This window comes from Mustela erminea, chromosome 4 (assembly GCF_009829155.1).
Source record: "Mustela erminea isolate mMusErm1 chromosome 4, mMusErm1.Pri, whole genome shotgun sequence".
NCBI lineage: Eukaryota > Metazoa > Chordata > Mammalia > Carnivora > Mustelidae > Mustela > Mustela erminea.
Genome location: NC_045617.1, coordinates 92,612,345 through 92,638,859, shown reverse-complemented (window position 1 = coordinate 92,638,859; position 26,515 = coordinate 92,612,345). Strand labels below are relative to the sequence as shown.

At 43.4% G+C, this 26,515-nt stretch overlaps 1 protein-coding gene across 4 annotated transcripts in view; it reads left to right on the top strand.

Annotated features, from left to right (window-relative positions):
- The window catches only part of RCAN2 (regulator of calcineurin 2), a 264,623-nt gene that overhangs the window by 221,501 nt on the left and 16,607 nt on the right, over window positions 1-26,515 (top strand). For all 4 annotated transcript variants that reach the window (XM_032340163.1, XM_032340162.1, XM_032340161.1 and 1 more), the window contains 2 exons: window positions 18,217-18,390; window positions 22,168-22,339. In XM_032340163.1, the coding sequence (XP_032196054.1) occupies window positions 18,217-18,390; window positions 22,168-22,339 (346 nt within the window). The remainder of the gene's footprint in view (window positions 1-18,216; window positions 18,391-22,167; window positions 22,340-26,515) is intronic.

Genomic DNA, 26,515 nt, shown 5'->3' with positions numbered 1-26,515 from the left:
TTGAAGAGTGTTGGGGATGCAGGAGAAAGCGCTGAGCCTGAGGAAATCTGAGTTCAGTCACTTTCAGCAGGACTGTGAGGCAGAAGGGCAGGCTCGACTGTGGCCCCAGAGTAGGGCCATCATGGCCGGCTGGCCCTGGGTTCCTGTATCAGCAGACAGACTCTTCCTGGCCTCTGCGTTTGGAAGCCTGTCAGTACATAGCACCCACACACCTTCAGAGTCCTCCAGGCCATCCCAGCATGCCTGAAGGGTGCATTCCCCAGTCTCGGAAGCATTGGCAGTGGAAGGTTCTCACCTGAAGGGAACAGCTCTCAGCCACTGGTGGGGAGGGAGGGGCACTTCACCATGGCCATGGCCCTTCTCTAGGGAGAGCTTTCATCCAGTGAAAGGGATGGAAGGTGCTGAACCAGAGACACCACGGGATTCGCTAAGGTCTTTGTGGGGACCGACCGTCTCATTCGATGGCAGAACATGTACAGATTTGTCAGTAGGGTGACTCAGAATGCCCACTCACTGTCATCTTTGTGGGGAAGAGCATCTACTCCAAGCTGCTTTCCCATGTAACAGAAAAATATTAATTCAAGAAAGAGAAAGATAGGAGATACATAAAATGGTAGAAATAACCCAAGACCAAAATGAAAAGGAATCTTGTCATGACTGAAGTACAACAGGCCTAAGATTGAACCAGTGGGATGCGGGCCTCAGCATTGCTGGGGTCCTCTGGTGAGAGACTTCAAGAATCCATTGAGATAAAATAAATTGCATAATTAGGAACCTAGACGTACAATTTTGCAGTGTTACTAATGAAATAAAAGCTCAACTCTCTTCTCTCAAAAACAGAAAGACATTTAGAAATTCTAGGACGGAAAAATGAGACAGATTTGTGATTGTGTGATGAAACAAGCGAAAATATGTGCCCTTGATGAGGTGAAACAGATATTGTTTTCCGAAACGACTAATCCAAACCCCCACATGTCAAGAAATTTAAAAGGGAGGACAATGAAGAGTGTCACAAATTGTTCTGGTCAGTTTATCTAATGCTAGTCTATGTCCCAGTTGTGGTTACTTCCCGGGCAGCTAGTGCTTTTGGTTCTGTTTGCCTTTTGCTGTAATTTTTTTTTTCTTAAGTGAGCTCATGTTCCTTTTTTTTTTTTTTTTTTTTTTTTTAATTAAAAAATAGAGGTTTGGGGGCGTCTTGGTGGCTCAGTGAGTTAATAAGCCTCTGCCTTCAGCTTAGGTCATGATCTCAGGGTCATGGGATCGAGCCCCGCATTGGGCTGTCTGCTCAGCGGGGAGCCTGCTTCCCCCTCTCTTTCTGCTTACCTCTCTGCCTCCTTGTAATCTCTCTCTATCTCTGTCAAATAAATAAATAAAATCTTAAAAGAAAACAGAGGTTTTAAATTTTGATTGAGACACCAGCATTATCTTCTGATATTCATGAGCTGGGTGACTTAGGTGTTATGCTTGAAAACAAACCCATTTTTTTTCTTAATACCTTTCTTAATACCTTTCCTTTAAAACTTCAGAAGACCTCTTTAAGAGGCTGCTTACTATTCCTTGTGTCAAAGAAACCCATTCCATTGATCAATGTAATGCTTGAACTTCTATTATTTCCCCTTGCCTGTAACCTTTAATAAATCACTTTGCTTCTTTTGGCCTTGGCTTTTTTGATAGAGATGAAAGTTGTATTTGAGACTTCTTGGGAAAAAAAAAGTATCACAGACCTGCTTTTGTTAGGGAATATATGATTTCCAGCACTACATTGCTGAATATATTTGGATTATTCAAAGACTTGCATTGTTCACAAGGTCAAAACATATCAGAGGACATTCTTGATTTTAAAAATTGCTGTAATGTCTTCTTGATTTTTAAAAATCATGTCTGTACATTGAAGACCCAAATTCAAGGGCAGTGTTGCCTGTGGCTCGTGATGAGGCTTTGAGCATATTATTTCCTGCTCTGTGCTTTACCTCTTGCGGTTTTCAAGTAAAGGGGTTAGAATAGGTCACCTCTACTGTCCTTTCTAAGAATAGAGATGAAAGTGATGTTGCAGAGAAAACTTGATCACTGGGAACCTTAGGGAAAAGTCATTAAAACTGAGTGAGCATTAAGGAGGGCACGTGACATGATGAGCAGTTGGTGTTATACACAACTGATGAATTATTGAACACTACATCTGAAACTAATGATGTACTGTATGTTGGCTAATTGAATTTAAATAAAAAACTGAGTAAGACAATATTTCGGAGGTCTGATGCTTCCATTCATGTTGCAAAGCTAAGGTTGATCTCCTTCTTGGGTAAAATACTGCTTAGTCTCAAATGTACCTTGATTAAGAGACACACAGCAGAAGTAAATTATTCTGGAGATCCTCAAGGCAGATTGCAGTTCAGGTCAGCAGAGACCAAAGCTTGTACCATTTGGAAATCTCTTCAGGTTCTCCTCTTCACTTGTTTGTGGAAACCTCCCACACAGTGTCCCACCTACCCAATGGGCTCCTTTTTTCTAGTGGGGGGAAAAAAAACAGTGAAAACAAAGAACTTGCAAAGAACAAGATAATAATCGAAGTAAAAACAGTGTAGTGATGGTACGAGCAAAGCAGTCAATGGGTGTCATCATTCACCATAACTCTACAGAAGTACTGATGAATGCAAAAAATTGACAATCGCTTGTCTGCAAGGACAGCACTGATAATTCCCAATAGCACAGTCCCATAGATCAGGGTATTCATGCAGTTGGGAAGCTCATGTGCCTCAGATTGTCCAACCCTTTTCTTTCAGTCTGGTGCTACTTAAACTTAAATAGGGCATTATCCGGGGATCTTGTGGAAAGGCAGATTCTGCATCAGTGGGTCTTGGGGGTTTATGGGACTGAGATATTGTTTACTTAACAAGCTCCCCGGGGTTGCTGCTGCTGGTCTGTGGGTCTGTAGGTTGTCCTCTCAGGATGACATACAGCTCTTAAACCCTGCCTGCACTTAGTGAGGTCTGTTAAGTGTTGGCGATGAAGGCAGTGATTTTCATAACCTTAAAAATGTATTCTGTCACTGTCTCATTCAATTACAAATGAATAGCCCTTCGTAGAAAGAAAGTCTATAATATGCGCATGCCTTGCTGGTATGAACAGCAGAGCAGGCTGGTGTGTTCAGACAGGATCCACGCATCCACAAGACCGTCACGTCTTCCTAGGTTGCTGGGGACCACAGGTTTGGAATTACTGGTTCAGAGGCTCAGCCAACTGAGGACTACATGCCCAGCGTGCCCTGAACAGTCCTGATGTCACAGTTTTCAATGGCACCCCCCCCTTCAAAGTGTCCTGTCTCTGGGAAGATGTGGTAGAGTGGTTCTCATTATAGTGGACACTGACGACAAGTTACTGGCTTCATCCAGCTTACATGCTTCTCCACAAACTTCCTGTCACAGGGAGAGAAAGGAATTTTTAAGCAAATCATTCTTCTTTGCTGACGATGATTTTGGCTCTAAATCAGGCTTATGTCCAGCAGTCCTGAACTTCTGTGTGTAAAATACTCACACACACACATATAAATATGGGTATTGTGGGAAAAAAACATACTTTCAATCCTATGATCTGCCGCTACTTCTAGTCTGAAATGTCGATGTGAAGCTCCCTTCCTTTGGACAGGAGAAGCATCTTTTCAGGTTGCAACCATTTCTCCTGGAAAGATACCAGAATTCTTCACACTGCTGCTGCCCTGTGAGATGTGCATGAGCAAATCTGACTGAACACAAAAGATGCATCCATCTCACTGGGTCACCTAAGGGATAAAGCCATGTCAACTCAGCTTCTCTCTGCCCTCAGTGGGGTAGCCTAGAGGTTAAGACTAGAACTCCAGCTACTGGACTATCTGGGATGAAGTGTGCCTTCTGTCCCTGACTGACTGACCACATAAGGGAAAGGCTGAGTCTCTTTCAATCCATTTCTTCATCTACCTCATGAGCTTTATTATCAGATTGAAAGGTATTGTTGTCTGTAAGGGCTTAGAGAGAGGGCTTGGCTGTTTCATAAATGTCCGGTGAAAATTTAATCACTGTGCAAAATTGCAATCCCATATCCTACTCATTGTTAGCTAGAGCTGCAGACTTGGTGGGTGTTGTTTTTAGTAAATCCCTTTCAGCCATGCTAGTTGTTGACTGTCGTGTTTCAATCTGGAAAGCTCTCATTCAGGTAACTTGCCTCCCGAATTTATAACCGATTGAAACAATCGTTTTAGTTTCAAATCTCAAGGAATTTGAACATAAGCGATTTAATTTTATATAAGGCTTTATCATTAACAAGTCTTCTTTTTATGCCATTACATAAAGAAGAGAGAATAGAAGCTAAATAAACAAGAAAAAGCATAATTAAGAGGTGGAAAAAGAACAGTGATGAGGACCATTAGGAGCATAACAAACTACATTTTCTTTCTAGATTTAAAGATTGAGTCATAAAAATTTGCTCATATCTGCATCTCAAAAGAATGCAAATGCCATTTCAATTTTACAGGAAAAATAAGTTAAGGATACCATGTTGCCTTTGAAAAGCTTACTTTGATCGTATGCCAAATGGTAAAATGAATGAATTAAATTTTAAATTGCCTATCTTCAGAAGGATGCGATACAGAACATATTTAGGATTTAGCCCTTTAATTTAACATTAAACATCCTAAAGTTGTCCTCATCAATTATTGACCACCTGATATTGAAACAGAGGCTTCAGTTCAATCTGGGGAAGACAGAACACTGCTTGTTTTTAGAAGTACATTTCCTCTCTCTTTCAGTTACAACACAGTGTGGCATTCAGGAAAGGGGTCATTTCCAAAATTGGTCTCTTAGCTGGGGAGCACTTGGTCCCCTGAGCCGCAACCTGCCCACGACCTATCATTTAGAATTCAAATAAAAGGTAGTCAGTGGAGCATATCACCAGGAAAATAAATACAGTAAGAAACATTTAAGAGCTTAAAATAATAGAATCTCAAGTCTCATTTGGGTTGCAGTTTCTGCAATTCCGTACGTATTTAGTAACAGTCATAAGTGTGCCGCAAGACCAGACCTAGGGAAATATGGCTTAGGATCAACTATTCTTTTTGCCTTTTTTTCTCAGTCCCCCAAGATCGCCTGCCTTAGCAGTGATATCAGATTCCTGGGAATATATCAATGCTTTGATCATGACTGCTCCCCTGCTGAGAACAACAGGCTTCTTTAGAAGTCCCCCCCCCCACACCACTCGTTTCCACACATCAATATTCCATTCATCTGTCACATACCATTTCTTCCCTGAGGTCTTTCTCGATCGTGCTCACACACACATTGATGAGTTATTGTTCTGAAAGGAGATTCAGCGTGTGTGAAATAATCAAAGGAGGTGGAGGCCAACCCCAAAGGGAGAGAGGGTATGTCAGGGGAAGGGTCAAGAAAGACTTCTAGGAAGAAGGGTGGACCACTTGACGTTGGCTTCCCTATTATAGTATGGAAGTTCTTCACCTGTGTGGTTAGTACACAATTGCTGATTTTATTGGAGGGTGGCTTTGAAGAAAAGAGAAAATTCACCAAAAGCATGGGGGAGGAGGGGAGGACTGTTCTCTCCACAGCGACTTGCTCATTTCGTTATCAAGGGAGTCCTTCCCGTAGTGCAGGGATCTTGCACAGTATACAGTTGGCACTCAATAATGTATACATGTGAAAAGGACATAAAAGTAAAAATGACACCATTTCTCTCCTTAAAGTCACTATAGTCTAGTTAGTGAGGGAACAGTTACCCTCACTAAGTAGATCCCTGTGTTGTTAGGAGCACAGGGGAAGAATGTCTTAACCCAGGATTCAGGAGAGATTTCTCAGATACGACACCTAAGCTAGAGCTCGAAGGACCATCAGAAGTCACCTGATGGGGTGTAATACATAGCCTGATGATGGTCGTTAACAACACTGTATACGGTGTATTTGAAAGTTGCTAAGGGGGTAGGTCTTAAAAATTCTCCTTGCAGGAAAAGAAACTGGTAACTGGTTGAGGTGACCTATTTTAACTAAATGTATCATGGTGATCTTTTCCCAGTCTATCCATGTGTCACATCATTACGTTGGATACCTTGAAGTTGTGCCATGTTAAATGGGTCAATGAAAGCTCAATAAAACTGGACAAAAGGAATATGGGGGTAAAAGTTATCTGATGGAAAAGGGTGTCTCTGGCAGAAGAAGGAGCAAGTGAGAGAAGGCCTGGAAATATAGAATCACCTGCATGGAAGGCTGTAAGTGGAAGTTTGGCTGTTGTACAGGAGATGGCTTAGGGAAGGAGTAGAATATGAGATTAATGGGGTGAGTGATGGCTGTTTTATAGAGGGCCTTCAATGCGAAGCCAGGCTGTATTCTAAAAGCCATATGAAGCGACTGAAGGATTTTATAGAGGAACTGTTTAATCAGAATGTTGTCTTTTATTATTTTTTTATTTTAATTTTATTTATATGACAGACAGAGATCACAAGTAGGCAGAAAGGCAGGCAGAGAGAGAAGGGAAGCAGGCTCCCTGCTGAGCAGAGAGCCTGATGCAGGACTGGCTCCTAGGACCGTGGGATCGTGAACTGAACTGAAGGCAGAGGCTTTCACCCACTGAGCCACCCAGACGCCCCCAGAATGTTGTCTTTTAGAAAGACCTTTCTTGCAGCACACTTTCAAAGTTGATTCCAAAACGGAGTCTAGAGAGACATAGTGCCATAACAGGGAGAGCTGTGGCAAGCCAGGACTTGATGGAGGGGTGAAGGGTTGGAAGAACACGGGGCTTGTTGAGTGGTGGGATGTAGGAGAGATGTGGGCAGGATGTCAGAGGGAGGGAGAGGGAAAAGATCAGGTGACCCACAGCTTCCAGACTTGAGCAGCTGGGTAGGTGGAGGCCATTCATGGAGAGAGAGGGGTAGCAGATTTAGAGGCCCCAACAGAGAATTTGGCTCTGGAGCTATATTGGGTTTCAGGAACCTATCTATTGGATATCTCTAAGGAAATATTCAGGAACCAGCTGAAGATGGGGAATAGAGTTCTGGAGATGGGCTTGTCTGAAAGATATCTGAAGAGTGTTAGATGGGCGAAAGGAGCCAGGTGCAAGGGACTTAATGAATCTCTTGTGTATCTGAACTTTAAACACTTCTGGTAGTGCCTGGCACCTTTGTCATGTGCCTACTATCTCTCTCTTTGATGATAGGGGATCTCCAAGGGGAGCAGCTGACAACAATTACCCTTTCCATACCTCCTTAGAATTATTTACTTTACCAAGAAAACTTTTAAAGCTTAGCAGGCAAGAAAGAAATCATGATGCCTAATTTGGACTCAATGTCTTAAGTAGATAATAACATAAATAAAATCATGTTAGTATAATTAGTCTTAATTTTACATGAAATATTACTCTGGGCATTCCTACAATTGCTCTTTATAGTCTGTAAGGATTAGATACAGGTAGTAAGCAAAGATCTTGATCTGGATAGAGGGAGATATGCACAGCTAGGGCTAGCAGGCCAAATATAGACATGTAAATGAAACATTGTTTCTCTTCCAGTCTGGTATTCCTAACAGTAATAACTCTCACATACCCAAGCTCAGTACCTTTCTAACTGATTTAAATAGGCTAATTTACTTGATGTTCAGGAAAACCCTATAACATAGAGACTGTTATTATTCTATGCCCATTTTACAGATACAGAAAATGAGGTGTCCGATAGACCAGTCCGTTGCTCAAGGTTGCACAAATCCTGGGTTCAGGATTTTAACTAGGGATTGTGACTCTAGAGTCTGTGTTAGTAACACAGCTTTATGCTTTATCTAATAGGTAAGACAATATTTAAATGAATTTAAAATGTAGTTCCTTGTCTTACCAGCTGTAAAGGACACTGTGCATTTTGTCAATTACACATGCACAATTAGAGCTTGTATCTCGGCAGGGCTGGGGATAGCCATAGGCGCTCTTGCAGATTAATGATCAAAGAAGAGGAGTTGATAGCCCGGAGAAGGATGAAACTGTCATTCACCCTCAGGATATGCCCTGAATCAAGGCAGCCATTAATACTGTGCACTGAAATGTGGCAGCCATAGAAGTGTCATTAGATCCTTCCTTTGTATTTAAGAGCATGCAGATATGTCCAGTTTGTGGCACTTAACAGAATCTGTGCTCATAATGACTCTCTCAGAGGTCTAGAGTTTACCTGGTTTACCTCCTCCCCACTCCTAATACATGTGGGGATATTCCTTTCTTCTCTTCCCTAGGAATTCAGAGACCCCTTGGGATGCTTACAAGCATCCTGCGGCAGGCACGGAGCAGGTAGGCATCCACACAAATGGTATCTTGAGTGGTACAGTCAGGATCTACACTCTCCTGGGCCCTCTTGTTGGGGGCAGGGTGACCCATCAGAACCAGCCCTGGGTTCAGGTGCGCCAAGGGTCTCAATCGCCCAAAGGGTGGGCCTTTGCTGCACAGAGTTAGACCCAGCAAAGGTCTTGGGCACATACACAGTGCCTCCGGGAAGTTTCTCTCTCAGTCCACATATCGAGCAGTTGTCATCCTTTATTGAACAGTTGCTGGGACAGGCTCCAAGCACCCAGCTTACCAGCATCTCCTCTGCCTCCACCTTGGGTGTTTACCAAATGGGTTCTGGTGCGTGTAGTAGGGATAGCCTCAGCCATCCCTATGACCCACGTACTGACACTCTCCAGAAAATGTCTCACATTTCTTGGCTTTCGTTCCGGAGAGTCAAACATTGAGGGAAAGGGTCCCCCTCAGCTGAGATTTAGCCATTCTACGCACCTGGACTCCAGACTCCCTTGTGAATGTACAGTATCCTTGTCATTCTCTTAGGCATATTTCCTGGAAATTGAGTGAAGTTTCAGCTCAGAGGTCCTCTTTGTATGGGCCTGTACCCAGGCCCTGGCAAAGCTCTGACGATGTGTTTTACAGTCAGGTTTTGGTGGTTTTGTTTTTTGGGTTTTTTTTTTTTATTTTGGGGGTAAAATTTATAAAATTTATTTCTTATGAATTTTTTGTCCTCATTAAAAAATATTCCATTTTGGTGCCTCTTTTTTATAATTTTGCCTAGAGGAGTTTTTGCTTTAAAGGAGTTTTAGGTGCTGGGTTATTTTTCCAGCTCTAAATGTGTGGATGGCAGCACAGTGAAATCAGAGAAATGGAGACTTGCTTTGCTAGAATGGAGTGAGCGCGAGCTCTTGGATAGAAAAGTTACCCGGCCACCCTGGGCTTTAATGGTGGGAACGAAAGAACAGACTAGAACACAGGCCATGGTAACCATTCTGCTGAGAGAAGCAGGTGATGAGGTTTTAGGGCCAAGTGGGTCCTTTCAGAGTTTGGCGCTGAGTTTTACATCTTTGTCTCTCGCAAGGACTCCAGTGAGAAGGGAGAAAGGCTTTTGTGCCTTTACCGGCAAATTCTCTTCTCCCAAAGCAGTTGTGTGACCCAAGGTCTGTCCACTTCTCTTATCAGTAAAGAAGGGGTGAGCCTCCTTTTCATCATGATTTTCTGTTTAGGTCACTTCAGAACCACAAAAGAATCAAAGCATTATTTCATACAATTCTGCCTGGCCTTAGAAATCCTGACAAGTTAAAAATCCCGATGTAAAAATGCCCCCCTGCACACCTGCTATCCCTTATTAACAGTAACACTCCTTCCGACAGGAAGCCTCCCGAGCAGCCTGTAAAATCCAGTATGATCCCTAAACATGGGATTTGCCCAGGACTTGTCAGTGGAACCCATTGAGAGGTGATAAACCGAAATGAATTGTCTCATTCCTCAGCAGGTTCTGGGAGGTATTATCTGCCCGATGAGAGCCCTGTGATTTTGAGAGAAGCTGAATTTCTTATTAAGATAATTTATACCCACAGGGATCGTAAGTGAGAAAATTGAAGCATACGTAAAGGCATACAGCCTCGTTTGGAATGTGGATGAAGGCAGCATCGGTCCCCCTAGCAGTGGGATCTTTAAGCACTCTTCCTTCAGCTTGACAGCGCTGGCTTGTTTACCCTCATTCTTCAGACCTCTCACTTGTCTGCGTGTTCTCAGTGACCCTGGGTCGTCTGAATGACTTGAACTTCCCAGTTTGGGTTTTGCTAACTAGGCGGTCTGGTGGCTTTGTGGAGGTCACTGACTTCCAGCTGCTTCATGTGCTATTCAAAGACAGGAAAAATCTCAACTTACTCTCAGACGGTCCGTCCAGAAAAGCGAGGGTTCAGTGACTTCATAAAATTGTGTATGTGCAGCCTGTCAGGCTAGGAGTTAAATGAAGGGAATATTGTGTCCTAATATTCTTTCTACAAAAAAACACCTCGCGGTTTTGTATCAAACAATTGAGCAGAATACATTGAGCACTTCCTAAGTCTTCCTGAGTCTACAAAACAATAGTTGCTTCCTTTTTTTTTTTTTTTTTAAGATGTTATTTATTCAGTTGTGAGAGAGGGAGAGAGAGAGAGAGAGCACAGGCAGGGGGAGCAGCAGGGAGAAGGAGAAGCAGGCTGCCTGCTAAGCAAGGAGCCAGAATTGGGGCTCCATCCCAGGACCCAGGGATCATGACCTGAGCCAAAGGCAGACGCTTAACAACTCAGCCACCCAGGCATCCCAGTGTCTGGAAACTATAACAGTCCACCTGCCACTTGGTTTTGTTCCATAACTTCTGAGGACAGTCTTCTTCACATCACTGGAGCTTCTTGGTAAGGACTCTGGACAGATCCCTCTGTCTGGTGTCGAGGCCAGGCTAATATTTACCCTCAGGACCCTGAGAGGACTGTATCACCGGTGAGGAATGCCGTCTCGTGTTGGCCTTGAAAAAGATTAGAAGCAAAATGTTGGCCCACCCATGGCCCATGTTTGAGACCACACGAGAAGTTTTTCTAGTTTTCAGGAGGGCATCCTGTCAGAAAAGCTGCTCTTGTGAATCTTTCATAATGCAGACTCTTTGCGTGAAAAACGTAACTAGACCTCCGTGGCCCCAATTTATGTCTCTACCCTTGTTTTCCTCTTTTTTTTCTTCTAGACTCAAGTTTCTATTTTGAGATTTATTTATTGTATTTATTTATTTATGTAATTATTGGCATCTTGTATGTCTTTATAAGCCATGTTCGAATCTTTTTAAAAACGTGGAGCACAAATAATGCATAAAGGAACAAATAATTGTAACACAGGTGAAGTTAAGAAGATTTAAGGAAAACCATAGTGAGCTTCTGCAAGCTTACAGTCCCGTTCATGGTGGTCCCTCCATACAATTTCCAGCCTGCTCAAGAAAAGCAAATACGTTTAAAGATAGAGATTGTAAAATCCCGAAGTGTTCATTCTTGAGAGCAAACCTCCCCCCTTCCTTCTTGTTGCACTCCTCCCACACATACAGGTTGTGTACACACGCCTGTCTTGCCCATGCTACCCTGGAATGACCCCGCTATCCACTTACCACTCACCTAAAAAAAAAAAAAAAAAAAATGGCAGAACTCTATCAGCAGGCTCTGTTAAAAACCATCTTATCCCTAGTTTTATGTGGACCCTTAGTGCTGCATAATCGCCTGCATTAGTGTCCTAAGGCTGCTGTCACAAAATACCATAAACCGATTGCCTTAAAATCACAGCAATTTATTACTTCACAGTTCTGGAGATTAGAAAACCAAAATCAAGGTATTAGCAGGACTGTGCTACCTCTGAAACCAGTAGGGATATCCTTCTTCATCTCTTCTTAGCTTCTGGTAGTTGCAATCTGCCTGCAATTTTTGGCCTCCCTTGGCTTATGGAAGCATCACTCCAATCCTCCATCTTCACGTGACACTTTATGTCTCTCTGTCTTCCCATGGCTGTCTTCTTATGAGGACAACAGGCATCCTGGGTTAGGGACTCCATTCTAATATGACCCCCTCTTAACAAGTTACATCTTCAGTGACCCTGTTTCCTGATAAGGTCAGATTCTGAGGTACTGGAGACTTCAGCATAGCCTTTGGGTGGGGGGACATAATTCAGTCCATTACACTGTCCTTTGACTCGTCCACATTTACTCTCCTTGCCTCTAGCTCCTCAAGACCTCAGTGTCCCTTCACCTTCCACTTCCCTGAGATGAGAAAGCCATTCTGTTTTGCTTGTTCCATTTCCAGACTCTTCCATTGTGACCTATCAGCTCTTTTCTCACAGGAAAAAATCCTACAAGTCTTTCTGAAGCCCCTCTTCTTGTTTCCACTATCCACCACCCCCTTTCTCTCCTGTCTCCTCTCTTTCCTTCATCATAGTTTCATTTCGTCAACCAGTAAGCGTCTCTCCACGCTACTAAAAATCTTCTTTCGATCTGACTTCCCATATAATTATCACCCAGCTCCCTCTTTCTTGTTGCCAAGTTATCTTTTTCCACCTTTCCCCCTCCATTCTCCCCTCAATCCATAATAATCCATATTTCACCTTCACATCTGTTCAGATAGCTCTCAGGAGGATTGCCAGTGGTCAAGACCATCTTCATCCTCTTCACCATCCCTACAGTGTTCAGGTATGATCACCACCTTTCTTGAGTGATTTCTCTTCTTCTATTTCCATTATGTTGTACCCTAAAGATTCTCACTAGACCTCTTGTCTTCAACCCAAGCCAAATAAATCCTTACTTTCTTAGAGATGTTATGGTACCACAGTTCTCCAAGGACGGTCTGCAGACTCCTACAGGTTCCCAACATCATTCTCCATGAGGTCAAAACCATTTCCATAATAAGACTAAAACACTCTTTTCCTTTTCAGCTGTGTTGACATTTCACATGGTACAGAAGCAATAGTGGTTAAAACTGCTGATACTTGTGTACAAGTCAGTGTAGGGGCTGCAAACTATACCAGTTTTACCAGTATTCCTCATAGCCACAAGCTCACAGTCAAAAAAAAAAAGAAAGAAAGAAAGAAAGAAAGAAAAAGGAGAAAGAAAGAAAAATGTGGATTTTACCTAAAAATGCCCATAAAATTTATTAATTTTATTAACTTTATATCCTTGAACATATGCCTTTTTAATAATCCAAATAATGAAATGGGAAGAACACGTAAAGTACACTTCTACAGCACCCCAAAATACAGTATTTGACTTGAGGAGACATTGGAGGCTATTCTAAGATGAACTAGGCATTTACTTTTCTCATGGAACACAATTTTTACTTGAAAGAACAACCAACAGTCAAACTGTAGTTATGCAGACTTAGATATTTGGCAGACATTATCCCAAAAATGAATGAATGAGCTTGTTACACCAAGGAAAATAACTGGCATTGTTTGTCACCAATGATTAGGAAAGACGAACACCTGGGTGGCTCAGTCAGTTTGGTCCTGGGATGGAGTCCCACATCTGGCTTCTTGATCAGCAGGGAGGCTGCTTCTCCCTCTCCCTCTGCCACTCCCCGTGCTTGTGCTCTCTCTCTCTCTCTCTCTCTCTGACAAATATGTAAAATCTTTAAAAAAAAAAAAAAAAAAAAAAAAGGACAGGGCACCTGGGTGGCTAAGTTGGTTAAGCAACTGCCTTCAGCTCAGGTCATGATCCTGGAGTCCTGGGATCGAGTCCCACTTGGGGCTCCCAGCTTTTTGGGGAGTCTGCTTCTCCCTCTGACCTTCTCCTCGCTCATGATCTCTCTCACTGTCTCTCTCTTAAATAAATAAATAAGATATTAAAAAAAAAAAAAAAAGGAAAGAACTTTCAAGCTAAAAGTAGAATTTTGGAAAACCTATATATACCAACGTGAATCTGACAACTCCCCAATTTCTGAAGAATTTTTATTAATATAGGTGGTAATATATCGTGCCAAATAGATAAAGGTGCAAAATAGATACATAGATCTTAATATAATCAAATGATAATGTTACTTGATTATAATCAAGATTATTATATATTTGTAATCAAGATTATACATTAAATCAGATTTAACATTGTAGTATACTTTAAGACACTGCCACTTGTCCGGTTTTGATGAAGTATCAAGAAAGGGTATCCACAAGGAATTTCAAAGAATATTTGAAAAGCTATTAAGTTACTCCTCCCTTTTCCAACCATGTGTTTGGTTGAGGTCAGCTTTAGGTCACACCCCTCAGACAAAACAGCATAGTGTAACAGATTGAACATAGAGACAAATCGGAGATTTAGGTCTCTTCTATTAATTCTGAAATTAAAGAGATTTGCAGAAATGTTTAAAAAAAAAAAAGGCGCCGATCTCACTAAACTGTCTTGTTTTGGGAAATAGTTATTTTTCCTAAAAATATTATTTTAACATAGAATGGGCTTATTATTGTTACTTTTAAATATATTTGTAAATGCATATTTTTAAAAGTCTCTGGTACAATGAACACTGGTAGGTGAAACCCACATTAACAAAAGTTCTTCAGGATTCCGCATAATTTGTAAGTGTGTAGCGAGGTCCAGAGACCAGAATTTGAGATCACTGCTGTGGAACTTTATTCAAACCAATGGTTACAGAGGGAACTACTTGTTGAGGACATGAGGAATTTATTGGGTTTGTGGAGTACCAGACTGGAGGAAAGTGGCAGCCAGGGGACAACAAAGTACCACTGTGTGTCTCTGCAGGGGACGGGGGTGGGGGGTGGCGACCTGAGCCTGAAAAGCATAGATTTGCTCTCCTGCCCGTTGAGAGACAGCCACCTGTGTCTGGCTCTCTTCAGGACATTGTGTTGCCTAAAGGTAGGTCGCAATGCTGCCCTGCCTGTAAAGAATTTTGTCTCGTACTCTGTTGCCTCTGCCAATGAAATGTTTATCATGTCACTAATGGAAGAAAATAGAGTTGGCTGGTGAATCCCCACTTCTTGCCCAGCTGTCACCCCCTGCCAATACTGGTTCTCAAAAGAAATCTGCAGAGAGGACAAGCCAAGTACATGTTAGTTGATGGGGACAAAGATGACGATCACCATAGAACTTGTGAAAACCCTGGCCCCTGAGCTCTGGGCCGCACCTCAGGTTTGGTGAAAGACCTATTTTGATTATGAACCTAAGCCCAAAACAAGGGGTATCAAAAAGGTTGCTGTCACTTGCCAACTCTAGCTTGAGGCAGTAGCTGCCTGAGACCCTCTTCTGAGGATCAGTGGAGAAAACAGTTGCACTCAGTAATTGACATCTGCCAAAGCCTCCCACATTGTCAGCCCTCCCCTAAGCCCAAAGCCAGGACTCCTTGATTTTTTTTTTTTTTTCACCAATCCAAGCTCTTGAGGCCAAACAGCTCTAGATAGCTGAGATGTGAGGCATAAAGAAGAAATACAAAATGCAAACAAGGGATTAGAGGCAAAGGAAAAGAACACTTCCCCTCCAAGGCTGGCCTCCCTGCGTACACTCAGGCCCTGGGGAAGGGATAGGGACGTGAAACTGGCAGTGGAATAATATAGAGCTACAGAGACTCAAGAATTTTGTCCTAAGAAATAGGAATATTTCTCTATAGAAATAAGAGCTTTTAATCTCCTAATGCTCTTCATTCCTGAAAACTCCCCAAATTAATTAAACCATCAACTGTGGTATGACCAGCTGAGGGTACTGTCATTGTGAGGAACTAGAAAACATTGTATTCACCAGAACTCCTATTCAGGAAAATACAGTATTGTCAGGAAATAATTCCTTAGTGAGCTCTCTTGGAGGGATGGTGGAGGCCCCAGGCCCGGGAGTTGGCTAATCCCAAGGCTTGAGAGATGAAGGAAAAACTGTAGAAGGAATAGACAAGGAAAGATTCTTGTTTTGTTCTTGAGAGGGAAAGGGGAATAAGAATAAGAAAAGGGGAGAAAGAGCCCCTCATATCTCCATGAATGTCATGAAACTTCAAAAAAAATTAAAAATAAAAAATAAAACTTGCTCTGAATGTATCATTGGTGGTTCTGGACTGGATAGATAGGTTATAAAGAAAAAGAAACAGGAGTCAAAAATGTGAAGAACTACAGGCATGGCCTGAGGAAATCTCAAAAATGGGCCGAGCATTTGGAAGGGTCACAGGCCGTGAACTTTAAGGTCTAAGACATGTTCGTGTGTGTGACTAGGAGGTCTTCTAGGAGGTCTTCTCTAACACCTGGGTTCTTCCTCCTCTGCAACCCCAGAGGTCAGTGATGTCACAGGCCCCCATCACATTGCTGATTCTGCTGGATGTGGTCACACATGAGCCTTGGGTCAGTTTATTGATGCCCAGCTCTGACTCCTACTACAGCACCTCCCTCTTTGTCTCAGTCCGGCAGTGTAGTTCTGTATATAGTGGAAAGTATCTCTGTGTTCAGGGTCACAAGGACTTTGGCCTGGTCGAGGCTCTGCCACTAACTGCCTGCGTAACCATGGTGGGTCCTTTTCTTCTCAGACTTCAGGATCCTGATTGGTAAAACGATAGAGGTGAGGAAGGAAAGGGTTAACTATCGCTTAGGTCCCTTACAAATCAAAGTTCAGTAAATCTTGCCACTCCTTGCTTGGTACATTGTTGTTCCCACTTATACTCACACTTACAATATACCCTTTGTTCTTTGTTCATTCATTGTAGAAATAAAAGAATCAGGGTTTGTTGGTTTGTTAGTTTAAATAAAAGTTATTTACTTAGTAGCAGTTTCTCCACTGAGAATATACAGTAATTTAACATGCTCTGGTTTTGTTACTTAGAACAAGAAATTTTTTAAAGCTAAGAAGAACCAGACAGATGGTATTTATATGTATACAAATGTGTGTGTGTGTGTGTGTGTGTGTGTGTGTGTGTGTGTAATTCTCTAATTTTCCTTCCCCAGCCTTATGGGCATTCTCTTATTTGTGACTGTGTCTGCCTCTCCCAATAAGACGTTAGACCGTCGAGGGTGGCAACATAATGATACTCATCTCTGTGTCCTCCTAGACCGTCAAGGGTGGCAACATAATGATACTCATCTCTGTGTCCTCCTAAAGCCTAGAGACCATGCCTTATATAAAGTGAGCATTTAACAGAGATTTGTTTAGCTGCACTGAAATCGTACCAAGTCAAAAATTTTAAATGATTGCCTTGTACTGTGATAAGTTTAGTTATGCTGTGGGAATAACATAATCTCCAAATCTCAGGGGTTCAATGCAATAGAGGTTTGTTTGTTGGTTGGTTGGTTTTTGGTTTTTGGTTTGTTGTTGCATTGTTGTTGTTATTGTTTTTCCTTGCCAAGGCAAACTCCACCATAGGATGGGTGGGAGGAGGGAGAAAAATATTTCTGTTCCACACAGCCACTCTGGGACCCAGGCTGTGGAGAATCCTGCTTCCAAATGGTATGCCATCTGGAATACATGGCATCTTCAGAGAAAGAGACAAAAAATTCTTTTTTTTTTTTTAAAGATTTTATTTATTTATTTGACAGAGAGAGATCACAGTAGGAGAGAGGAAGGGAAGAGATCACAGAGAGAGAGGAAGGGAAGCAGGCCCCCTGCTGAGCAGAGAGCCCGATGTGGGACTCGATCCCAGGACCCTGAGATCATGACCTGAGCCGAAGGCAGCGGCTTAACCCACTGAGCCACCCAGGCGCCCCGAGACAAAAAATTCTTAAGGGCTTTTTCTTGCCTTCTGCACACATTTCATGAACCAGGACTAATCACATGGCACCAGCTAACTAGTGACACCAAGACTGATAATTGCTAATAATATCTATCACATACTTTACTTGATAGCTCTAGTATTTTGGCAGTATGGACTTCTTTGAGAATCTTGTACCAACAATGATCCCTCTCCCCAGAAAAAAAGATACAGATACACAGAAACTTACTCAACACTTTGCATGATTTTCAGGTTTTTTATGCATTTCAAAGCCCATTGACTGTTCCTCTGCAGATCTCAGGACCCAGATTATAAATCCTTATGCTGAATCCACAAGCATGTTAACACCTGGTAATAGACCAACAGATGAAAGGAGGAAAAAAAAAAGACATTACTAAGATGAAATCAGAGAAGGAGACAAACCATAAGAGACTCTTAACTCTAGGAAACACACTGAGCGCAGCTGGAGGGGAGGAGGGGTGGGAAGACGGGGTAATCGGGTGAGGGGCGTTAAGGAGGTCATGTGATGTAATGAGCCCTGGGCGTTACATGCAACTGATGAATCACTGAACTCTACATCTGAAACTAATAATACACTAATTAAAAAAAACACATTGCTAGTGTTCTGTTTTATTTGAGAAAAGCCTATTTATTTACTTAATTATTTGTGTTGGATCAGGCATCATGCAAGATACATGGCTGATGGATTTTCCTCTGTTTGTTTTGTTTTTACCAGGAAAAATTTGAGGGCCTGTTTCGGACTTATGATGACTGCGTGACGTTCCAGCTGTTTAAGAGTTTCAGACGTGTCCGAATAAACTTCAGCAATCCCAAATCTGCAGCACGAGCCAGGATAGAGCTTCATGAAACCCAGTTCAGAGGGAAGAAATTAAAACTCTACTTTGCACAGGTAAGGTCATTCTTGCTCTGCGTTATCTTCTGCTTTTTAAAAATGTAAATGGAGCCCTTTCTGCTTTCAGGCTGGTTTGTAGTCTATAATTAGTTCATGGAGAAATAAACCTGCACCGTGGATCCCCAGGCGGGTACATCAGAGAGGTTCAGAAAGCAGGCTATAAGGGCTGACAGCCTGGGCTGTCACTGGGCAAGACACATACTCTCAGTGGGCCTCAGCTTCCTCACCTGAAGAAGGAGGAGGGTGATACACACCTCCTACTGTTGCTGGGAGGATTAAATGAACTACTGTGTGTTCAAATGCCTGGCATTTGGTAAATACACAGTAAACACCAGCTGGTGGTCGTAGTAAGAACGGTCTATTCATAACTACTCCAAAACTTCCTAGCAGGGTTATGGTTAAAATTTCAGTTACATCCTAGTTTTAGTGACTCCTATTCATGAGAAAACATGACAAACATGGAAATCAATTTTTGTTTATTTCATATTGGCTATTCCCAAAGGGCATGGGCAATTCTTGGCAATGCTCACAAAGTCCACAGCAATAGAAAATCAATGTCCTAGGGGCGTCTGGGGGGCTCAATTGGTTAAGCATCTGCCTTCTGCTCAGGTCATGATCCCGGGGTCCTGGGATCGAGTCCCACATCAGGCTCCCTGCTTGTTTTTGTGCTCTCTCTCTCTCTCTGACAAATAAATAAATAAAATATTTTAAAAAAGAAAAGAAAAAAGTTCCATCAGTGTCTTCCCTTCATCATCAGATGTCTTGATCCATCCCTTATTGGTCAGTAAACATTGTTCCCATCTTCGAACTCTACAAAGATGGCACAATGAAAAAGCATTGACTTTGCTTCTTTTTAAGGCCAAACAGTATTCCATTGTATGTAGATGCAACGTTTTCTTCACCCATTCATCTGTCGATGGACATTTATGTCATTGCCACATCTTGGCTATTATGAATAGTGCTGTAATGACCATGAGAGTTAATATTTATTCAGGAGCCTGATTTCAATTCTTTTGGGTAAATATCCAGAGGTGGAATTTCTCAGATGGTGGTTCTATCTTTTATTTTTTGGAGGAACCTCCATATTGTTTTCTATAGTGGCTGCATCATATGCATTCCCCCAACAGTATGCAAGGGTTCCAGTTTTTCCACATCCTTGCCAACACTTGTCTTTTATCTATTTATTGGATTTTGATAATACCCATCCTGATGGGTGTGAGGCTATATCTCACTGTGGTTTTGACTTGCATTTCCCTGATGCTTACTGACCTAAATATTTTTTTATATGCCTGTTGGCCCTTTATGTATCTTCTTTGAAGAAATGTTTATTTGAGACCTTAGATCATATTTTAACTGAGTTGCTAGGTTTAATTTGGGGTTTTTGTTGTTGTTGCTTTGAGGGATTTTTTTTTTCTTGCTTTTGAATCATAGAGGTTCCTTAACTCTTTGTCCTGTATACGGATAAGGAGATTAACCTCTCCTCCATATGGTTTGTAAATATTTTCTCTCCTTCGTGGATTGCCTTTTCACTTTGTTGATATTTCTTTGGCTGGGCAGAAGACTTAGTTTGATGTAGTCTTGCTTATTTCTTTTTCTTTGTGTTGCCTGTGCTTGTAGTGTCATATGTATGAAAACATTGTTAAGGCCAATGTCTTGAAGCTCTTCACTCTATTTTCTTCTAGGATTTTTGCAGTTTCGGGTCTTACATTTTGAGTTTTTAGTCCATTTTGAGTTAATTTTTGTATATGGGATAAGATAAGGTTTCCATTTTATTCTCTTATATGTGCATATCATTTTCCCAACACCATTTGTTGAAGAGACTGTCCTTTCCTCATTGTGTGCTGTTAGCACTCTTGTTGAAGGTCAGTTGACCCTATATTTTGGATTCATTTCTGAACTCTCTGTTCTATATGTCCATTGGTCTGTATGTGTGTCTTAATGCCAATACCATACTATTTTGCTTACTGTAGCTTTATAATGTATTTTAAAATCATAAATACATTATAGTATTTATGATTTGGTATGTGATCTTGAGGTGTGGGCTTGCTCTTTCTCAGGATTGATTTGGCTATTTGAGGTCTTTTGTGGTTCTGTATGAATTTTAGAATTTTTTTTTTACCATTTCTTTAAAAAAAAAAAAGCCATTGGGATTTTGGTAAGAGTTCCTTTAAATCTGTAGTTTGCTTTGGACAGTATGGACATTCTGGATGAATGGATGGTTCATGGATAAACCTCGAGGACATGATGCTAAGTGAAATAAGCCAGTCACACAAAGACGAATATTGCATGATTCCACTTAGATGAGGGATCTAAAATCATGCAATTCATTAGAACCGAAGAGTAGAATGGTAGTTGCCAGGGACTAGGAAGGAGGGGAAAAGGATGAGTTACTAATTAACATATATAAAATTTCAGGTAAAGAAGATGAATATGCTTTAGAGATCTACTGTACAAAACTGTACCTATAGTCAACAATAATATACTGTAGAATTAATTTCTTAAGAGGGTAGATCTCCTGGGGTCCCTGGGTGGCTCACTCAGTTAATCATCTGCCTTTGGCTCAGATCTGATCCTGGGGTCCTGGGATCGAGCCCCCTGCTTGGGGTGGAACCTGCTTCTCTCTGCCCCTCCTCCTGCTTGTGCTCTCTCTTTCTCAAATAAATAAATAAAATCTTCTTTTAAAAGAAGAGGGTGGATTTCCTGTTAAATGGTCTTTTCCCAATAAAGTAAAATAAAATGTAAAAAAGGAAGAACATAGACTTTGGCCTCAGACCCATGTTTGAATCCCTTACTGCCAGAAACTGTGTTACTTGTAGAAGCCTCAGTTTTTGTCTATTGAATCCCCACTTGTTTCCTTAAAAAGTTAAACAGAGAGTTACCATCTGACCCAGCAAGTATCCCTTCCGAGGTATACATCTGGAAGACTTGAAAACAGTCTTCCAAACATATGAGTACAGGTATTCATATGCTCATGGTGGTACTATGCACACTAACCAAAAGTTGGAAGCAATTGGAATGTGCGTCAGTGGGTGGAGACAGACAGATGGTGGTCCGTCACTCACTGGGATGTTACGCAACCTTCAGAAGGGATGCAGTACCGGGGTGTGCGAGGATATGGATGAACCTGTAAATATGCGAAGGGAAGCAAGCTAAACACAAAAAGGTAACATCATCTCATTCTGTTTTTGGGAAATGTGCAGAACAGGCAAATCCATAGAGATGGGAAGTGGACTGGTGGTTGCCAGGGTCTGACTCGAGGCCAGAATGGTAGGAACTGTTTCATGGGCACAGCGTTTGCTTCGGGGCGATACAGATGCTTTGTCTCTAGGCCAAAGTGGGGATGGCGCCCCGTTCCACTGATTGTTCACATTAGAGTGCTTCATGTCACATGACGGGAAGATCACCTCAAAAGAATGAGAGAGAGAGAGAGGAAAGAAAGGGAGCAGGGAGTCTGGGGAGCAGCGGCCTCAGCCTCAGGTGGGAACTTGTGCTCAATGCAGAGTCCCGGGCCCTACCCCGCTCAGCCGAATCCGGCACTCCAGCCTTTTGGAAGTTGTCCAGGTAATCGTGATGTCTGCTAGGAGTCGAGATTCGCTGTTGTAAGGATCAGATGACCGAGCAAGTGGTGGATGGTAAGCAGAGATCATTAGGGTAGCCTGCTTCACTGGTTCCTTTGTCACGGGCTGGAAATGAGACTCTGCAGCTTCGGCTCCCTGCACGGCCCGTCTGAGGCCCTGATGAAAACTCTGTCTTCGTCTCTCCTCTGTCTGAAAGGTCCAGGCTCCAGAGACAGACGGTGACAAGCTGCATTTGGCACCGCCACAGCCCGCCAAGCAATTCCTCATCTCACCCCCGGCGTCTCCTCCCGTGGGCTGGCAGCCCATCAGCGATGCCACGCCAGTGCTCAACTACGACCTCCTCTACGCCGTGGCCAAACTAGGACCAGGTATGCTCTGGGGCCCCTTTGGAAGATAGACAATGTCGACAACCTAGAAAAGCCAGATGGGGTTAACAACCGTGAGATCCAGGGCTCGTGGGAACATGTGCATTTCTAATGGGTTTATGGCCGTGTGTGGACAGCGAGAGGGCTGAGGGATCAGAGAGGAAGAGCCAGCATTGGACTTTGTCCCCGTTTAACAGCAATTTGGGAATGTGGACTGCAAGGTCTGTCTGTGTTGTTTCTGCACTGCAATGCAGATACTTTAAGGTTGGAAAGAACTACCTATTTCTTATGGGATTCCTCTCTATACCGTAAGGAATTTTGGTATATTTGGTATATTCTGGTATATTCTGGTTTTCTCAGAATAGGCAAAATACGCTCTACCAGCCGGCACTAGGCTTCTGTGCTGTGCAACCTTCTTTTATTGTTGCCATAGGAAAGCCCAGGAACCTTCTGAAACAAGACAGTCTTCCTGCCAAGGTGAAGGCGCTTGGTCTCCAGGAAGCTGGTCACAGTAGCCTTTACCTTTAAAAAAAAAAAAAAAGAAAAGAAAAAGAAAACTTAATGATCACTTCCTTCCAATGTTGGTATACATGGCTCAGAGTCTCTCGTTTTCAAGACTGAATAGTATTCCACTGGGCAAATATACCATCACACTTGATCCAGTTTCCCAAATTGGACATTTAGACTGTTTACAGTTTCTCACCATTCCAGTCAGAGTTACAGTTCACATCCTTGTACGTATCTTCTATACACCGATCCAAAATTTCTTTACATGGGTTCCTAGAAGTGATACCGTCCTCACTTTCTGCAGACAGACGCTGCCACCTCGCTTGAAAAATACTCCCAAGGATTATGACAGGTGAAATGAAATGGGGTCTCTTAGGTCAATGGGTTTTTAAATGGAGCTGGAAGACCTACTGAAGAGATGGGACTTAGGTACCTCCTTACCCCATAGGACCATGAACTTTTTGAACTGGGCCCAGCCACATATGATATTCCAAGAACTCAACGTGCAACCTTTTATACTAAGAGATTTTGCTTAGTGACAGCCTTCACAAGCAGTCACATTCAGCCAAGATCGTCTGCCACCAACACCCATCAAAATTCTTCGTAAACAACACATACAAGCATTGCCTTTTGACTTTAAAAATGCTTGATTTTTGTTCTCTGGGGCAAGGACACGCTTTGGTTGGCTGCCCCCATCTGTGTTCCCCAAACTACAATTCCGAGACCCTAAAGAAATGCTCTTGGTTTTTATTGGCTCAGCCTCTTTTTTCAGTTGATGGTATATTTCCTGTATTACAGCAGGAGGGGACATGATGGGAGGTGCAGCTGAGGGTTTAGGCACTGTGGGTCCGAGGGTAAATAACACCAACCGTGTCTGCTACTAGCTGTTCTCCTGGCGGGAGAGGGGGCTTTAAAAATACAATCCCAATGTCCTGGCCACACCCTAAGAGATTCTGATTTAATTGATTTGGGTCAAGTTCAGGCATTAGTATTTTTTAAAAGTTCCCCTAAAACTCTCAAGAGCCACTGATAGCCAAGGGACAAAGAGTAGATAGCCTTAGAATGAATTGTTACTGGTATTTCTTAGTGTGCTCAAGAAGACACATGGACCAGAATCGCCCCCCTGAAAGTCTGTAGTTTTCATCATCACACGTAATGATTCTTGCACCCACAGAAATTTGAGGACCCTGGTGACTAGTCAATCACGCCTGGAGCGACCACTCATAGGATGACCAGTCCTGGGTGAAACACTGTTCTGGCCCAGGCTTCCTGGGAACGTTCCATGCCAAACACAGGAAATTCCCAGGCGGACCAGGAAAGGAAGGCACCCTAGTGGGTCCTCAGATTCGGATGTGGCTGGTTTGAGTAATAAGCTCTCCCTGCAGAGACTAACTGGCTGTCCCGTGTGGCCCAGAACTTAAATTCTAGTACTCCTGAGAGCAAGCAGCCTGGGGCTTCTTTCTAACTGGCATCAAGGCACTCAGCGTCTCGGGAGCCTTTACACTGGCCGTGGGCTCCCCCCTCAGAGAGCTCTTGTGAGAAGCAGTAGGTCCCTGACGAAAAAGAGCTGAGGGAAGAGCAATGTGATAAGAAGAGAGGTATTCGAGACACGGGATTTCTCTGAGAGCCTTGTCCACATACAGGAACCCAGAGCCAATGTACTCCCCGTACAAAGAGCCGTGTCGGTGATAGGAGTAAACGTGACCTGTATAAAATAAGTCGGGTCTGCCCAAGTCAAGCCTTGTGAAAGCATTTCCCACAGTAACTCCAGACACTCCCAGAACTAGGAACACGCAGCCCCACATGGACCGGCGGAAGCCGAGGGACTCAGAGCCGCCAGCTTGTCTCTCATGCACAGATGCTGCCGAGAACACCTTTGAACGCCTCGTATAGTTGTGCGACTGTCAGGAAGGGGAGCTTCGGAGGGTCACTGAGGTCTTGGCTGGAGGACGCAGGAGTCACTGACCAGCCTACATGTGACAGGAGGAGGACCCGAGAGGCCCAGACAGGGGAGGAGTGACTCACCAGTGACAGAGCCTGGGCGTCCAAGGCCGTGCTCTTCCTCCAGCGCTGTGTATAAGGGAGGCCCGGGCCAAGTCAGACTTCCTGACCGCCAGATCCCCGCCGGCCTCCGGTTCGCTCAATTGGAGCCGGGAATCCAGTAAACGTAAATCATTTGCTCCAAAACGGGAAAGGGAACTTATGGTAGCTCATGTTCACAGAGCTTGATGCAAAGACAAAATGAGGGCGAGTCTCGGAGACCCTCACTGGCTATGGGAGCGGAGTCCCGGGTCTGGAAGACAAGCCCAGGGGTGGGTGCGACCTGCTGCTGATGGAGGCAGAAGGAATGGATGGAGTAGGAGTTAGGCCTGGAAGGGAGGCTTCCAGAGCCCGGCACAGGGGAGGGAGGAAGGAGGAACGAAATGGTCGTCAAGAGGCAGAGAAAGCCAGGGGTTCTTTTGAGAGCTGTGAATAACATTGACAGGTTAAAAAAATGCATGCCCTTTTCCTTAGCGGTGCTGCTAACCTCTGAGTCTGGCTTTCCCTTACCCCGTGCAGTGAGCACCAGGACAGCAATTATTAATATTCCCATTTTACAGATCAGAGCACTAAGCCGTAGAAACATGAGCCAGTTTGCCCAAAGGGAAAGAGCTGGTTGGGGGCAGAGACAAGTGTCAAGCCTGGCTCTGCTGACCCCCCCACATGGCCAGGTGCCCTGGCCTTTGACTGAGGACGCTGGTGGCCTTGGTGGATGTGAGGCCCCTGTTGCTGTGACGCTGGCAAAACATTCATCCTAACCCTGAGTGGACAGCTATCCCTAATGCCACTGTGACTCAGAAAGCCAAACCCAGGGGTGGCAGGTGTGCACATGGAGGCCTGAGCACTGTGTGTGTAAGGGCGAACACCGAGGGTCTTCTGTTTTTGGAGGATGACTGATGCTGTGTCCCGGGTGTGTTTTCTGGGATAGCGTTCCCTCCATTCTCTGCCAGCAACTTGAGGCTGCTCCTCTTTATTTAGTTCTCCATTTGTCCTCTTCCCGTGTCCTTGAAGTTTCTTTACCCCACACAGATGGACGATTTGCAGCCAACACTTGAGTTGAAAATATCACAGAGGCTATATTAGAAGCCTGGGTGTCTGTGGCTGTTCCAGCCGCAACCGTGAAGGAGCACAGCCACGCCCTGTGTCCTTCCCACCGCATCTGGGCGCCCCCCCCCACCAGCCTACGCGGTACCAAGGCAGGCACGTGCTTCTTCAACCTGCCACTTTGCAGATTCTCCCGCGTTCCTCCTACGATAATTCTCCATCGTTCAACTCACTGTCTTCTCCACTTCTGCTACCCCCAGCACCTGGGAGTACCTTGCACAGTAGGTGCTCAGCAAATATTGAATGAATGACTAGATCAGAGCCCTCAGCCTGCCCAGGGATAAATTCTTCACCAGCAAATGGTTGCTTTCTTATGGCTTTGTCCAGACTGAGTCAGGCAACACTAAATTAATGTTTTCTTCAAGGAGAGGTCTTTGAGCATTTCCATTTGGAAAAAACAAAAAGATTTTGTGAGATTCATTTTTAATCTTTTGGCAGAAGCATTTCAGTAAGAAATTATAACTCATTCCATGTTAAGGGGTGGCTGCCTCAGTTCCGGGAGTGTAGAAACACAGTAACATCAGAGCA